This window comes from Triturus cristatus, chromosome 7 (assembly GCF_964204655.1).
Source record: "Triturus cristatus chromosome 7, aTriCri1.1, whole genome shotgun sequence".
Classification (NCBI taxonomy): Eukaryota; Metazoa; Chordata; class Amphibia; order Caudata; family Salamandridae; genus Triturus; species Triturus cristatus.
In genome coordinates, this window is record NC_140590.1 from 715216785 (window position 1) to 715229893 (window position 13109).

At 54.4% G+C, this 13109-nt stretch overlaps 1 protein-coding gene across 3 annotated transcripts in view; it reads left to right on the forward strand.

Moving 5' to 3' along the window:
• Window positions 1–13109, forward strand: part of LOC146810405 (alpha-N-acetylgalactosaminide alpha-2,6-sialyltransferase 2-like) — a 252735-nt gene that overhangs the window by 55906 nt on the left and 183720 nt on the right. The window contains exon 1 of one of the 3 annotated variants that reach the window (XM_085617400.1): window positions 3477–3686. The exons of the other annotated variants lie outside the window; for them this stretch is intronic. Within the exon in view, the coding sequence (XP_085473526.1) occupies window positions 3547–3686 (140 nt within the window). The 5' untranslated portion in view covers window positions 3477–3546. Of the gene's footprint in view, window positions 1–3476; window positions 3687–13109 lie in introns of those variants that run through there. 3 annotated transcript variants of the gene reach the window in all.

The window sequence follows — 13109 nt, forward strand, 5'->3', positions numbered from 1 at the left end:
GTGAGACTCTGCTCTGTGGGGGCTGGGGGATTCCAGTGATTGTCAAAGTGGAGATGCATGGGCCTAATAGGTGAAATACAACAAAGCTTTATTAACATGTAAATGGTCTTTTAAAGACCTGTGAAGTACTCGGGTGCGGCTGTGTGTGTGCGCTGGGAAGCTGTCTCAGCCCAGGCTGAGGGCTGACACACACACTGAGTGAGATGAAAGAGAGTGACGGAGGGAGGGAGAGGGAGACAGAGGAAGAGGGAGACTGAGGTTGACAGAGGGTGACAGAGAGAGGGAGACAGAGAGGCACAGTCTGGGGGAGACAGAGGGAAGAGGGAGGGAGGCACAGGGAGTGAGAGGAAGGGAGACAGAGAGAGGGAGGCAGAGAGGGAGACAGAGGGAGGCAGAGGGAGGGAGACGGAGGAGACAGGGAGAGGGAGAGAGACAGGGAGAGAGAGAGGGAGGGAGACAGAGAGAGAGACGGAGGGAGGGAGACGGAGGGAAACAGAGGGAGGGAGACAGAGAGAGACGGAGGGCGATAGAGGGAGACGGAGGGAGAGGGAGGGAGATGGAGGGAGAGAGAGGGAGACAGGGAGGGAGATGGAGGGTGACGGAGGGAGGGAGACAGAGGGAGACAGAGGGAGAGAGACAGAGGGGGAGGGAGACAGAGGGAGGGAGAGAGACAGGGAGAGATAGAGGGTGACAGAGAGAGACGGAGGGAGGGAGACAGATGGAGGGAGACGGAGGGAGAGGGAGGGAGACGGAGGGAGAGGGAGGGAGAGAGAGGGAGAGGGAGGGAGAGGGAGGGATGGAGAGAGACAGGGAGATATAGAGGGAGGGAGACAGGGAGAGAGACGGAGGGAGGGAGACGGAGGGAGAGGGAGGGAGACAGAGGGAGAGGGAGGGAGACAGAGGGATGGAGAGAGACAGGGAGATATAGAGGGAGGGAGACAGGGAGAGAGACGGAGGGAGGGAGACGGAGGGAGAGACGGAGGGAGGGAGGGAGATGGAGGGAGAGAGACAGAGGGAGGGAGGGTGAGGGAGGGAGGGAGACGGAGAGAGGGAGGGAGACAGAGGGAGACAGGGAGGGAGACGGAGGGAGACAGGGAGGGAGGGAGGGAGATGGAGGGAGATGGAGGGAGACAGGGAGGGAGGGAGACGGAGGGAGACAGGGATGGAGAGAGACGGAGGGAGGGAGACGGAGGGAGAGGGAGGGAGATGGAGAGGGAGGGAGAGGGAGACAGAGGGAGAGGGACAGAGGGAGAGGGACAGAGGGAGAGGGACAGAGGGAGAGGGACAGAGGGAGAGGGAGACAGGAAGGGAGACAGAGGGAGCGAGACAGAGGGAGAGGGAGGGAGGGAGACGGAGGGAGGGAGGGAGGGAGGCAGGAAGGGAGGAAGATGGAGGGAGACAGGGAGGGAGGAAGACGGAGGGAGGGAGGGAGACGGAGGGAGGGAGGTAACGGAGGGAGGGAGGGAGACGGAGGGAGGGGGAGGGAGACGGAGGGAGAGGGAGGGAGACAGAGGGAGAGGGAGCGAGACAGAGGGAGAGGGAGGGAGGGAGACGGAGGGAGGGAGGGAGGGAGGCAGGAAGGGAGGGAGATGGAGGGAGACAGGGAGGGAGGAAGACGGAGGGAGGGAGGGAGACGGAGGGAGGGAGGTAACGGAGGGAGGGAGGGAGACGGAGGGAGGGGGAGGGAGACGGAGGGAGAGGGAGGGAGACAGAGGGAGAGGGAGAGAGACAGAGGGAGAGGGAGGGAGACAGGGAGAGAGACAGAGAGAGAGGGAGGGAGACAGGGAGAGAGACAGAGGGAGGGAGAGAGAGGGAGACAGAGGGAGGGAGAGAGACAGGGAGGGAGACGGAGACAGGGAGAGGGAGGGAGACGGAGATAGGGAGACGGAGATAGGGAGGGAGACGGAGACAAGGAGAGGGAGGGAGACGGAGATAGGGAGACGGAGATAGGGAGGGAGATGGAGACAGCAAGGGAAACGGAGACAGGGAGGGAGACGGAGACAGAGGGAGGGAGACAGAGGGTGGGAGACAGAGGGTGGGAGACAGAGGGAGGGATGGAGACAGAGGGAGGGCGGGAGACAGAGGGGGGAGGGAGACAGAGGGAGGGAGGGAGACAGGGAGGGAGACAGGGAGACAGGGAAGGAGGGAGACAGAGGGAGGGAGACAGAGAGGGACACAGAGGGAGGAGGCGACAGAGGGAGGGTGTCAGAGGGAGGGTTACAGAGGGAGGGCTATAGAGGGGGAGACACAGGGAGGAGGGTGACAGAGGGAGGAGGGAGACGGAGGGAATGCGAAGGAGGGAGGGAGACAGGGAGAGAGAGACAAGGATAGAGAGACAGGGCGAGAGACAGAGGGAGAGGGAGGGAGACAGGGAGAGAGACAGAGGGAGAGGGAGGGAGACAGAAGGAGGGAGAGAGACAGGGAGGGAGACTAAGACCCGGTGAGGGAGGGAGACGGAGATAGGGAGACGGAGATAGGGAGGGAGACTGAGACAGGGAGGGAGACGGAGACAGAGGGAGGGAGACAGAGGGAGGGAGACAGAGGGAGGGAGGGAGACAGAGGGAGGTAGGACAGAGGGAGGGAGGAGACAGAGGGAGGGAGGGAGACAGAGGGAGGGAGGACAGAGGGAGGGAGGGAGACACAGAGGGAGGGAGGGAGACAGGGGGAGGGAGACAGAGAGGGACACAGAGGGAGGAGGCGACAGAGGGAGGGCGACAGAGGGAGGGCGACAGAGGGAGGGCGACAGAGGGAGGGCTACAGAGGGAGGGCTACAGAGGGGGAGACAGAGGGAGACAGAGGGAGGAGGGAGACAGAGGGATGAGGGAGACAGAGGGAGGAGGGAGACGGAGGGAATGCGACAGAGGGAGGGAGACAGGGAGAGAGAGACAGGGAGAGAGAGACAGGGAGAGAGAGACAGGGAAAGAGAGACAGGGAGGGGGAGAGAGGGAGGGGGAGAGGGAGGGGGAGAGAGGGACGGGGAGAGAGGGAGGGAGAGGCGGAGGGAGAGGGGGAGGGAGGGAGAGGAGAAGGAGGGGGAGAGGGAGAGGGAGAGAGAGATGTGAGTATGCAGGGTCTGGTGGCTCAGTGGACGAAGGCGTCTGCTGCAGGGAACTGTGTTCAACGTCATGGTCCCAATTTTTTTTTGCTTTAGCCCCGCCCCCCTCTGACCCCGCCCCCACTGGTGCAGCCCTCGGCCACAAACCACACTGTAAATTTGGCCCCCTAGAGAAAGTTTGTGAGTACTATCTTGAAAGCTGTCCATTCTCTAGAACCCACCAACTAACAAGAATAGTATAATGAGCTAAAGAAAGAGTCAACCAGGGCTAACGGAAAAAACAAGCGAAAAAACAGGGGTGAGGTTGCGTTGACGAGCGACAGCATTACTCATCATGTAATCAAATCACATTATCACAATAAACCAAATACTAAAGTTTTCCGACTCACCATCGTGATCAAGTATGAAATTACCACTGGGGTAGGTGCTGGGCACTTACCTGCTTCGTGTTGTCCTGTGATTTCCTCCTCTGCTGGGCTTTGGGGGTGTTCATGGACCTTCGTGGGACTTCGTCGAGTCGGGCTGCTGGGCTTCCTGGACTCTTCAGGCTCCTGGATGCTGGTTCTGCTGGGCTGTGCTGGCTTCCTGGGACCCTGCTGCTGCTCCTACTGTTGACAGTGAGTCCTTCCCTGTGGGTGTCTTCTGGCCTCCTGTTGTGCTCCATTGGTATTTTCAATGGTTTGTGGAGCCTCTGTACCCCACTGGTGGAGCACACGGGGTGGGGTCAGGGCGCTCCGTATGCGGGCGGCCTGGGTGGTGGGAGTGCCCAGGTTGGGGTCCGGGCGCTCCCTGCTGTTTTCTCTGGGGAGCACTTGGGTTGTACCGAGTGCTCCGCTTCTGCTGTTTGCGGCGTCTGGGAGCGGAGTGCCTGGTTTGGGGTCCAGGCGCTCCATGTGCTTTTCCTTGGTGCACTCGGTTTCCCCGAGTGCTCCGTGTTTCTGCAGCTCCGGGCGGGGCCTTCATTGTAGAGCGCCCAGTTTGGGGTCCGGGCGCTCCGTTGGAATTTTCTTTGAAGCGCTCGGGTTTTCCCGTGTGCTTCGCGTTCGCACCCTCCGGGCGGGTCCTTTGTTTTGGAGCACCCGGGGTGGGATCCGGGCACTCCGTTTAGTACTGTGCCTCGGGAGCACTCGGGTTGGGTCCGAGTGCTCCACTTTCTTTGATACTGCCATTGATGCGCCCGGGTGGGCTCCGGTTGCGCTTTTCCTTCGGGTGCCGGTTTGGTGCCTTCGGCGGCCGAGCACTATATTTCTTTATTTTGTAGTTTCTGGCCATGCCCCCTCCCGCCTTGCTTTCTTTTTCCCTCAGCTGTGTGCTTGGGGGCAGTTTCCTGTTTTGTTTTGTAAGGAGGGGGGTGTCTCTTTCGCTTCAGTTCTTCCTGTGTTTGGCATGCTGGTTCCTGCTTTTGGTGCTACTTCGTTTGCTAGTTGATTCTTGATGGGGAAGCATCACAGAAAGCGGAGACATGTGTCTCCTGTTTCCTCTTCCTCTTCCCTTGCGGACAGTGGGGATCCTGTCCCTGCGGGGAAGCGCAGGAAGTTGGATGACGACAGGTTGAAGCGCCTGATTTTGGAGACCTAAAGTCCTCCAAGAAATCTCCTGGGAGTCGTTCTGGTGGGGGCGTTGCCCTCTATTCAGACATTTCTTCTTCCGATTCTTCTGGTGAGGCTTCCTTGGGGGCAGTGGATCTGAAGGGCAAATGTATTTTCAAAGAATTGTTGCCTGATTTGCTTTCTCATGTGCGTGAGAGCATGGGGTTTCCTGATGATGCTGTGGCCAGTACTTCCTCGGATGCTGTCTTGCTGCAATTTTGGAAGCCTGTTGCTACTTCGCTTCCTATTCATCCCTTTGTGATGGATGTCCTCTTGAATGAGTGGAAGGACCCGGATCACATTAAGTTGCAGCAGTTCATGTCGAAGCTTTATCCTTTACAGGACATGGAGGAGTCCTTTCCTGAGCCTGTGCGTGTGGATTCCATTGTCGCAAGTTTGGTTGGTCGTCCTTCCATGGCGGATGATAACATTCTTCGTGATGGGGTGGATAAGAAGGTTGACTCTGCTTTGCGCTAGTCTTATGCTGGTTCTCACCTTGCCATCCGTTCTGGTATCTATGGAGCTTATGTCGCTCAATCTCTGTTGACTGACTATAAGACTTTGTTTTCAACGATGCAGGAGGGTGGCTGTTGCCCGGATTTGCTGGAATCTATGGAGCGTCAGGCTGAATTCCTCTAGGATATTGCCTTCGATTCTGTGCGCGCTTCTGCCTTGTCCTGTGTTTCCTCTATCTCTGCTCGTCGGAATCTGTTGTTGAGAGGTTGGAATACGGATGCCGCCCAGAGGTCCATGGCTTTACGTTTGCCCTTTACTGGCCCTCGTCTCTTTGGGGACGCTCTAGAGGATCGGCTGCATAAGGTGTTCAAGGAGCGTAAGCATTCCTTGTCCTTCCGTCGGCAGCCTTCTCGAAAGGATTTTTCCTTTTCTCAGGCCAAGACTTTTCGCCAGCCTTCCAGGTTTCAGCAGTCCTCCTTTAAGGGCCCGAGGGGTTCTGGTAGAGGTTTCCCTCGGAAGTTCCAGAAGAAGCCTCCCTGTGATGCTGGACCGGGGCAGCAGCGTTCCTGACTATGCCACTCCGGTCGTGGGTCCTGCTGGTGTGGCACCCAAGGTTGGTGGGAGGTTGCGATTGTTCCTCCCCGCTTGGTGTCTGATGACCTCCGATCAGTGGGTCCTGGAACGGGGGTATTCGATCGAGTTTCTGTCCTTTCCTCCTCCCTCGGGCATGGTGCGGACTCCGACTCCATTGTGCCGGTCCCGTCGTCAGTCCTTGGTGGCCGGTGTTCACGCTCTATTCTTGAAGAAGGCAATTGTGCCTGTTCCCCGGTTGGAGTGGGGTCTGGGAACCCATTCGATTGTTTTCCTGGTTTAGAAGGTCACAGGGAGGTTTCGGATTGTCATCAATCTCCAGAGTCTGAACTTGTTTGTGCGGAAGATCCCGTTCAATATGGAGACTTTGCAGCCGGTGGTTCCTTTGATTCAGGCCGGCTGGGTGTTTGCTACTCTGGATCTCCAGGACACTTATCTTCATGTGCCCGTGGCTCTGGAGGATCAGAAGTTTATGCGGTTCGGCCTAGGGAGTCATCATTGGTAGTTCTGTGTCCTTCCGTTTGGTCTCAGGTCTACTCCCCGAGTATTCACCAAGGTGGTTGCTCCCTTGGTGGCCCATCTTCACCTCAGGGGAGTGTCGGTGTTCCCCTACCTCGACGATTGGCTGCTCCAGGCTCCTTCTCCGGCGGTCCTGTCTCAGAACCTGTCCTTGACCATCCTTACGCTAGAACAGCATGGGTTTCTTGTGAACTTTCCGAAATGTCAGCTCCTTCCTGCTACTCGGCAAACTTTTATAGTGGCCGTCTTCGATTCAGTCCTGGGCAAGGTGTTCCTGCCAGATTCAAGTACTGCTCTTCGTTTCTTCCAGGCCCGTCTGCTGGGGTGCAATGTCCAGGTGAGGTCATACAACTCCGTGACTGTGGCTTACATCAACCACCAGGGCAGTACTCGCAGTTCTTCGTTGAATTTTGTGGCCAGTGCAATTGCAGGTTGCGCGGAGTGTCATCTTCTGGCCCTCTCTGCTCAGCATATCCGGGGTGTGGACAATGTGGTGGCGGACGCCTTGAGTCGCAGGTTTCCTTCTTCTCTGACCCTGTGTCTCTCCCCCAGGATTTTCTGGTTGATCTGTCGGAGGTTCGGGACTCCCCTGCTGGACTTGTTTGCCTCCCGGGCCGATGCCCAACTCCCCCTCTTTTGTTCTCAGACTCTGGAGTTGGGTGCTTGGGGGGTGGAGGCGTTGTCTCTTCAGTGGCCCCCTTGGTTGCTGTACGCCTTCTCCCTGATTCCTGCCTTCTTGCTGAAGGTCCAGCGGGTGGGTGCCCGGGTGGTGGCGGTCCTGCCTCACTGGCCGCGGAGGTCCTGGTTCCCTATGTTGTTGAGACTGGCAGTGGGCCCTCCTTGGTTTCTTCCCCGCTACCCGTCTCCCCTGCGGTCTCCCTCTCCCTCCCTCCTGGTCCCTCTCACCCTGGCGGTCTGGAGGTTGAACGGATGTCTCTTGGAGTCCGGGGTTTGCCTGATCACCTCATCACTGTGATGCAGGGGTCCCGTAGGAGTTCCACTTTGTCCTCCTACTTTAAGGATTGGGCTTCTTTCTCCTCATGGTGTTCGGGGCTTGGTGTCTCTCCTGTCTCCTGTCCTGTCGCTTCTATCCTTCACTTTTTCTTTGGTGAGTTTCAGAAGAAGTATGCCTTGTCTACTCTGAAGGGGCAGTGGGCTGCCATTCGGGCTTTCCGGGATCCGGCTTCGCTTCCGTCTTCGGATGGATTGTTGGTTTCCCGGTTGTTCCGGAGTTTCTATCTGTCCTCTCCTTCTACTCGTTCTCAGGTTCCTCCTTGGGATCTTTCTTTGGTCCTGGGTGCTCTGCAGTCCTCTCCTTTTGAGCCTGTGGACCTTAAATTCCTCTATTTTAAGGTGGCTTTTTTGGTTGCTGTTACTTCTGCTCGGCGGTTGCGTGAGCTCACTGCCTTGCGTTGTTCTCCTCCCTTTTTGCGTTTCTTGGATGACGCTGTGGTCCTTTCTATGGATCCTGGGTTTGTTCCGAAGATTCGTTCTCATTTTCATTGCTCTCAGGAGTTGATTCTTCCTTCTTTCTGTCCTTCTCCTTCCTCGCCTGCTGAGTTGTTGCTTCACTCCCTGGATGTGAGACGTGCATTGTCCATTTATGTTGCCCGCCCTGCGGGGCTTCGCTCTTCGGACTCCCTCTTTGTGACCTTTGGTTTGGCTGGTCGGGGTAAGGCTGCCTCCTGTCTTACTCTGGGTCGCTGGATCAAGGCTGTCATTTCTATGGCTTATCAGGGCTCTGGTTTGCCTTGCCCTTCTGGGGTTTAGGCCCGTTCCAAAAAAAAGGACAGTAATCACCTGAAACCGCCGGAGGGCCTTTCCCGCCCTGCTGGCCTCAGTAGTTCATACTGCCCTCCCTCCACTCGCCGCAGCGCTAAGCGCACCAGAGACCACCTCTCCCCGCTAGCTTCCGAGTGGCTCTCCACTCCCTGCTCTGTTCAACGCCCCAGGTGGAGTTTCTTCTCCGAGTACCACCGGTATCACTTCCTGCCTCTGACGGATTTCTCGTCTATCTCTCCCTCTCCCTCAAGTGTCTCTCTCAGGTGAGGTCGGTGGTCAGACAGGTTTTCCCGATTTCACATTTTTGTCCCTTAAAGGCACAGCGCCATTTTCAAAGACTCCATCATCCTGCGTGTGAGGAGCACGCCCGTCAGTTTGCGGAAATGAGAGATGGCCCGGGGCACCCGTGGCCACACATCACCTCTGTCACGCCCTTAAACCAGGGCCACTGGAACCACGCGAGGGCAAGAGTGGGTGACCCGTGGTGCAAAGGTAGCTCGCTGACTTTGTAACCATGTTTCTCCGAGGTCAAGCAGAGATGCCTCGGAGAAACAGCACGTCTTTTTCGGATTGGGGGGCGTGTTTTTCTTTCTCTCCTCTTGCCATTGACTGGAATGTTTACATTCCAGAGGAGAGAAAGAAAGTAAAAAACACGCCCCCGAATCCGAAAAAGACGGGGCTTGTTTGGAGAGACAATGCTCTTCTCCAATGGCTGACCAGTATTTCAGAGGCCAGCCAATGGAGAAGAGGTAAAAAAAAGGGGCGGGTTAAAGCCCCACTCCTAACATTAAATCTCAGAGCGAGAATTCGCAAGCGCAGCCTTCGAGCCGAGACCTAAAAAGGAGCGCCAGCTGGGCGGGGGAGGTAGATATACCTGCCTTCCCCCCTCCCCAGTGGCGCGCCGGAAATGACGCAGGTAGCGCCAGGACCCCGGAGGTTCCAAACACTAGACCTGTCGGTTTTGTGCCCTCATATGGCACTAAGGTGGCCGCCCTCCTTTGGGGCCCACCTGCGTGGGCCGTTGGCAGCCTCACTCCATCCAGTGGAAAGCGGCTAGCTCCAGAAATGAACAGGAATCCAAATAGTCTAGAAATCCAAACTTTAGCCATTAACATTGGAAGCACTGTTGTTTTGTTCAGTGCAAGTTCACCTACTTCCCAAGTACTCCACCTGACAAACATTCACATGAACTACGAATTGGCAAACATAATGTAGATTTTCCTAATAACTTATGACGGAAAGTCTTAATTTTATTAAAGACACGGAGGCGAGTATTATGCTTTCTTTTCTTGCCTTTATTTCAATAGCAGCAAGATAAGTAAAAGAAAACTACACTCCCCAGAAGGCTGTAGGGGAAAAACTACTGGCCAATGGGGAGAACAGAAACATAAAGCAACCAATCAGGTCAGGCCAACCATAAGGACCTATCTGACCGCAAGCAGTCCTCTTTTCTTGTGCGAATTAGGAAGATGAAAACAGAGGAATTAAGAATAACAACAGATAAACAGTCAATAACCAGGTAAACAGTTCTTGAGCGATGAACACCATGGACGAAAGATCTTGAGGAAACCAAGATGGTAGCCCGGAGGAAGACGACGACAATGGCTCCTGTGAGGCAGGACCAGACTCACGAGGAAGGTGGTGGCAAAGCTGGAGTACCTAGGGGGGGAAAAAACAGAACAAATTAGAGCTGTTGTGGAGGGATAATACTCGCCTCCGTGTCTTTAATAAAATTAAGACTTTCTGTCATAAGTTATTAGGAAAATCTACATTTTATGGCAAGACCGGAGGCTCCTATTATGCTAGTTCAAAGCATATCAACAACCACAGAAGAAGCAGTAATTACAGGTTTACAATAAAAGGTTTTGAAAACACTGTCATTAGACCAATCTGCTGACTTAAGGATATCCTCAAGACGGGAGCCCGACCAAAAGGCTTTAGAAGCCATGGCACCCCTGGTAGAATGAGCCCCAAAAGCCGAAGCATCAATGCCTGCAAGAGACATGATCCAACGGACCCAACGGGCCAGAGTAGCAGCGAAACAGGAAGGTGAGGTTTGCGGAAAGAAATGAGCAGTTGGGAATGAGAGGAAGTCCTAAAATCAGCAGATTTCTGTTCATAAGCTTTTAAACAACGACCCACACATAATTTTGGTTGAGCTGGAAAGTAAGGATAAAACACTGTTTGTAAATTTGTTTTTGTACGTCTCTGCACCTGAAACAATACTCCAGTTGGAGAAAACTGTCTCAAAGAAAGGTCTAAAGCCTTAACATCAGAAACACGTTTAATAGAGATTAAACACAACAACATAGTAAGTTTTGCAGACAACATTTTCAGAGAAAGGGCAGCATTGTCAGGCCAATCTATAAACAATTTGAGTACCAAATTAACATCCCATAAAGAAGAATACTTAGCCAACGGAGGTTTGGAAAACCGGATTCCTCTTAACAAACGGCAGACCAGCGGGTGAGAGCCGACCGGTTTGTTGTCAATGGGACGATGATTAAGCGAAATAGCTGATCTGTACAGATTGACTGTGCGATAGGACTTGCCAGCGCTGGCCTCCGAAGCCAGAAAATTAACCACAAAGGTCACAGAGGTTGAAAAGGGATCGATAGACCGTTCCAGACACCAGCTTGTCCAAAGAGACCAAGCGGATTTGTATGCTCTGGAAGTACCAGGGGCCCAGGCTCGGCTGATAAAGATTGAAGCTTCCTGAGAAAGGAGCTGGTTAGAAGAGGGAGACCGGAGAGCTTCCAGGCCGAAAGAGTCAGAGACCGGTCCAGGATGAGGGAGTGAGGGGAACCTCGAGGGTCCAGAAGAAGGTCCGAGGAATGAGGGAGAAGGACCGGAAAGTCCACCGCTAGTTCCAAGAGAGCAGGGAACCAAATCTGGGATTGCCAAAAGGGCACTACCATGACCAGGGACGTTTGTTGGCGTCGAATCTGGGAAAGAACTCTGTTGATCATGACAAATGGAGGGAAAGCGTAATTGAGATGAAGTGACCAATCCTGAAGGAACGCATCGGTCGCTAAAGCCAGCGGATCCGGGCGCCAGCTGTAAAAACGAGGTAACTGAGAATTGAGGTGGGATGCAAACAGGTCGATGAAGAAAGGACCCCACTTGAGAGAGAGAGAAAGAAACACGGAGGGAAGTAATCTCCAGTCGCTGGAATCCCGGAGATACCGAGAGTGCCAATCCGCGACGGAATTGAGATCGCCGGGGAGATACTCGGCCTGGAGGGAGAGATTGTGGGAGAGGCAGTAAGGCCATAGACTCTTGGCGAGTTCTGCGAGGGTTTTGGATCTTGTGCCACCGAGATGGTTGATGTAACGGACCGCAGAAACATTGTCCATCCTGAGAAGAATGGAACAATTTACCTTGTTCTTTGCGAGGCTGCGGATTGCAAAGGAGCCGGCAAGCATCTCTAAACAGTTGATGTGCAATGACGACTCCTCTAGAGACCATGAACCTCCAGTCGAGATTGGCCCACAACGGGCGCCCCAACCCGCCAGGCTGGCATCTGATTCTAACACAAGATCTGGGGCCGTAGCGAAGATAGTCCTTCCGTTCCACGCATCTAAATGGTCTATCCACCATTGCAGCTCGGAACGCGAATCGTGATCTAGGAGGATAAGATCTGAGTAAGCCAGCCCCTGACGAAGATGTCGAATTTTTAGGCGCTGAAGAGCCCGATAATGAAGAGGACCTGGGAAGATGGCTTGAATGGAGGCGGAGAGAAGTCCCACGATTCTTGCGAGGGAGCGAAGGGATATGTGAGAGAGAGAAAGAACTTGAGAAATTTCTGAACGAATAGATGCGATCTTTTCTATAGGGAGAAAGAGAGACGCCGAGGGAGAGTCCACGCGGAACCCCAGGAACTCTACACTTTGAGAGGGAACCAACATGGATTTGTCTGGATTGATCAGAAAACCAAGATCGAGCAAAAGAGATTGGGTCACCTGAAGGTCCCGCAAGAGACCTGGTTTGCTCGCATTCATCAGAAGGATATCGTCCAGGTAAATAATTAGGCGAATTCCCAAAGCTCGAAGATAGGCCACCACAGGTTTCATGAGTTTGGTGAAACACCAAGGGGCCGAAGAAAGCCCGAAGGGGAGCGAACAAAAACGATAAGTGACGTCCAGCCATTGAAACTGGAGGAACTTGGAATGCGAGGGATGGATAGGGACTGTCAGATATGCATCCTGAAGATCTAGCCGTACTAACCAGTCGCTGGTTCGAAGGGTGTCGCGTAAATGGATAATGGTTTCCACCTTGAAATGTCTGTAAACAACAAACTGATTGAAAACTTTGAGATTGATGACGGGACGCACCTTCTTGTTCTTTTTGCGAACCAGAAACAAGGTGCTGAGAAAACCCGAGGGATCGAATGGGAGTTTTTGGATAGCACGCTTTGCCAACAGGGAAAGAATTTCCTGAGAGATCAAGCGCGACACGTCGTCGGAAAAAAACAGAGGAGGAGGTAAAGTAACCTGGAAAGGTGGAGCGTAAAACTCTATGAGATAACCTTGGACGGAACTGAGGACCCAAGGGTCCGAGGTCAGGGATTGCCATTTGTTTAGAAAAAGAGCTAAACGTCCTCCCACGGGAGGGCCAGAAGACAGGCTTACCTTGTTGGGAAAAGTTGGAGTTGTTGTTGCCTCTGTGGCCTCTTTGTCCACGACCCCGGAAGCCACGGCCACGCTGGGGATAGAACTGAGGTTTGTATTCTTGGAAACCGGCGTTGGAGGCACCTCTGGAACCTTGGAAGTTGGAAGAATGGCCGGAAGAGCGGTTCCTGCCTCTGCCGGCCCTGCCAAAAACCCGTGGAGCAAAAACCTTTTTTATAGAAAGTTGGGCCTTGTCAAGCGAGGCAAAAGTGGAGACAAATTTGGACAGGTCTTTGACCAGGGAATCACCGAAGAGTAGGCCGTCCGCTTTGAGACCAGGGTCCTGAGAAGCCAGATTGGCTAACTTAGGGTCTAATTTGATTAGGATACCTTTGCGCCGTTCATGCGTAATGGCGGCATTGGCATTGCCCAATAAGCAAAAAGTACTTTGGGCCCAAAGGGAAACTTCTTCAGGATCTAGCACTAACTCCTCAGAGCGCGCTGACT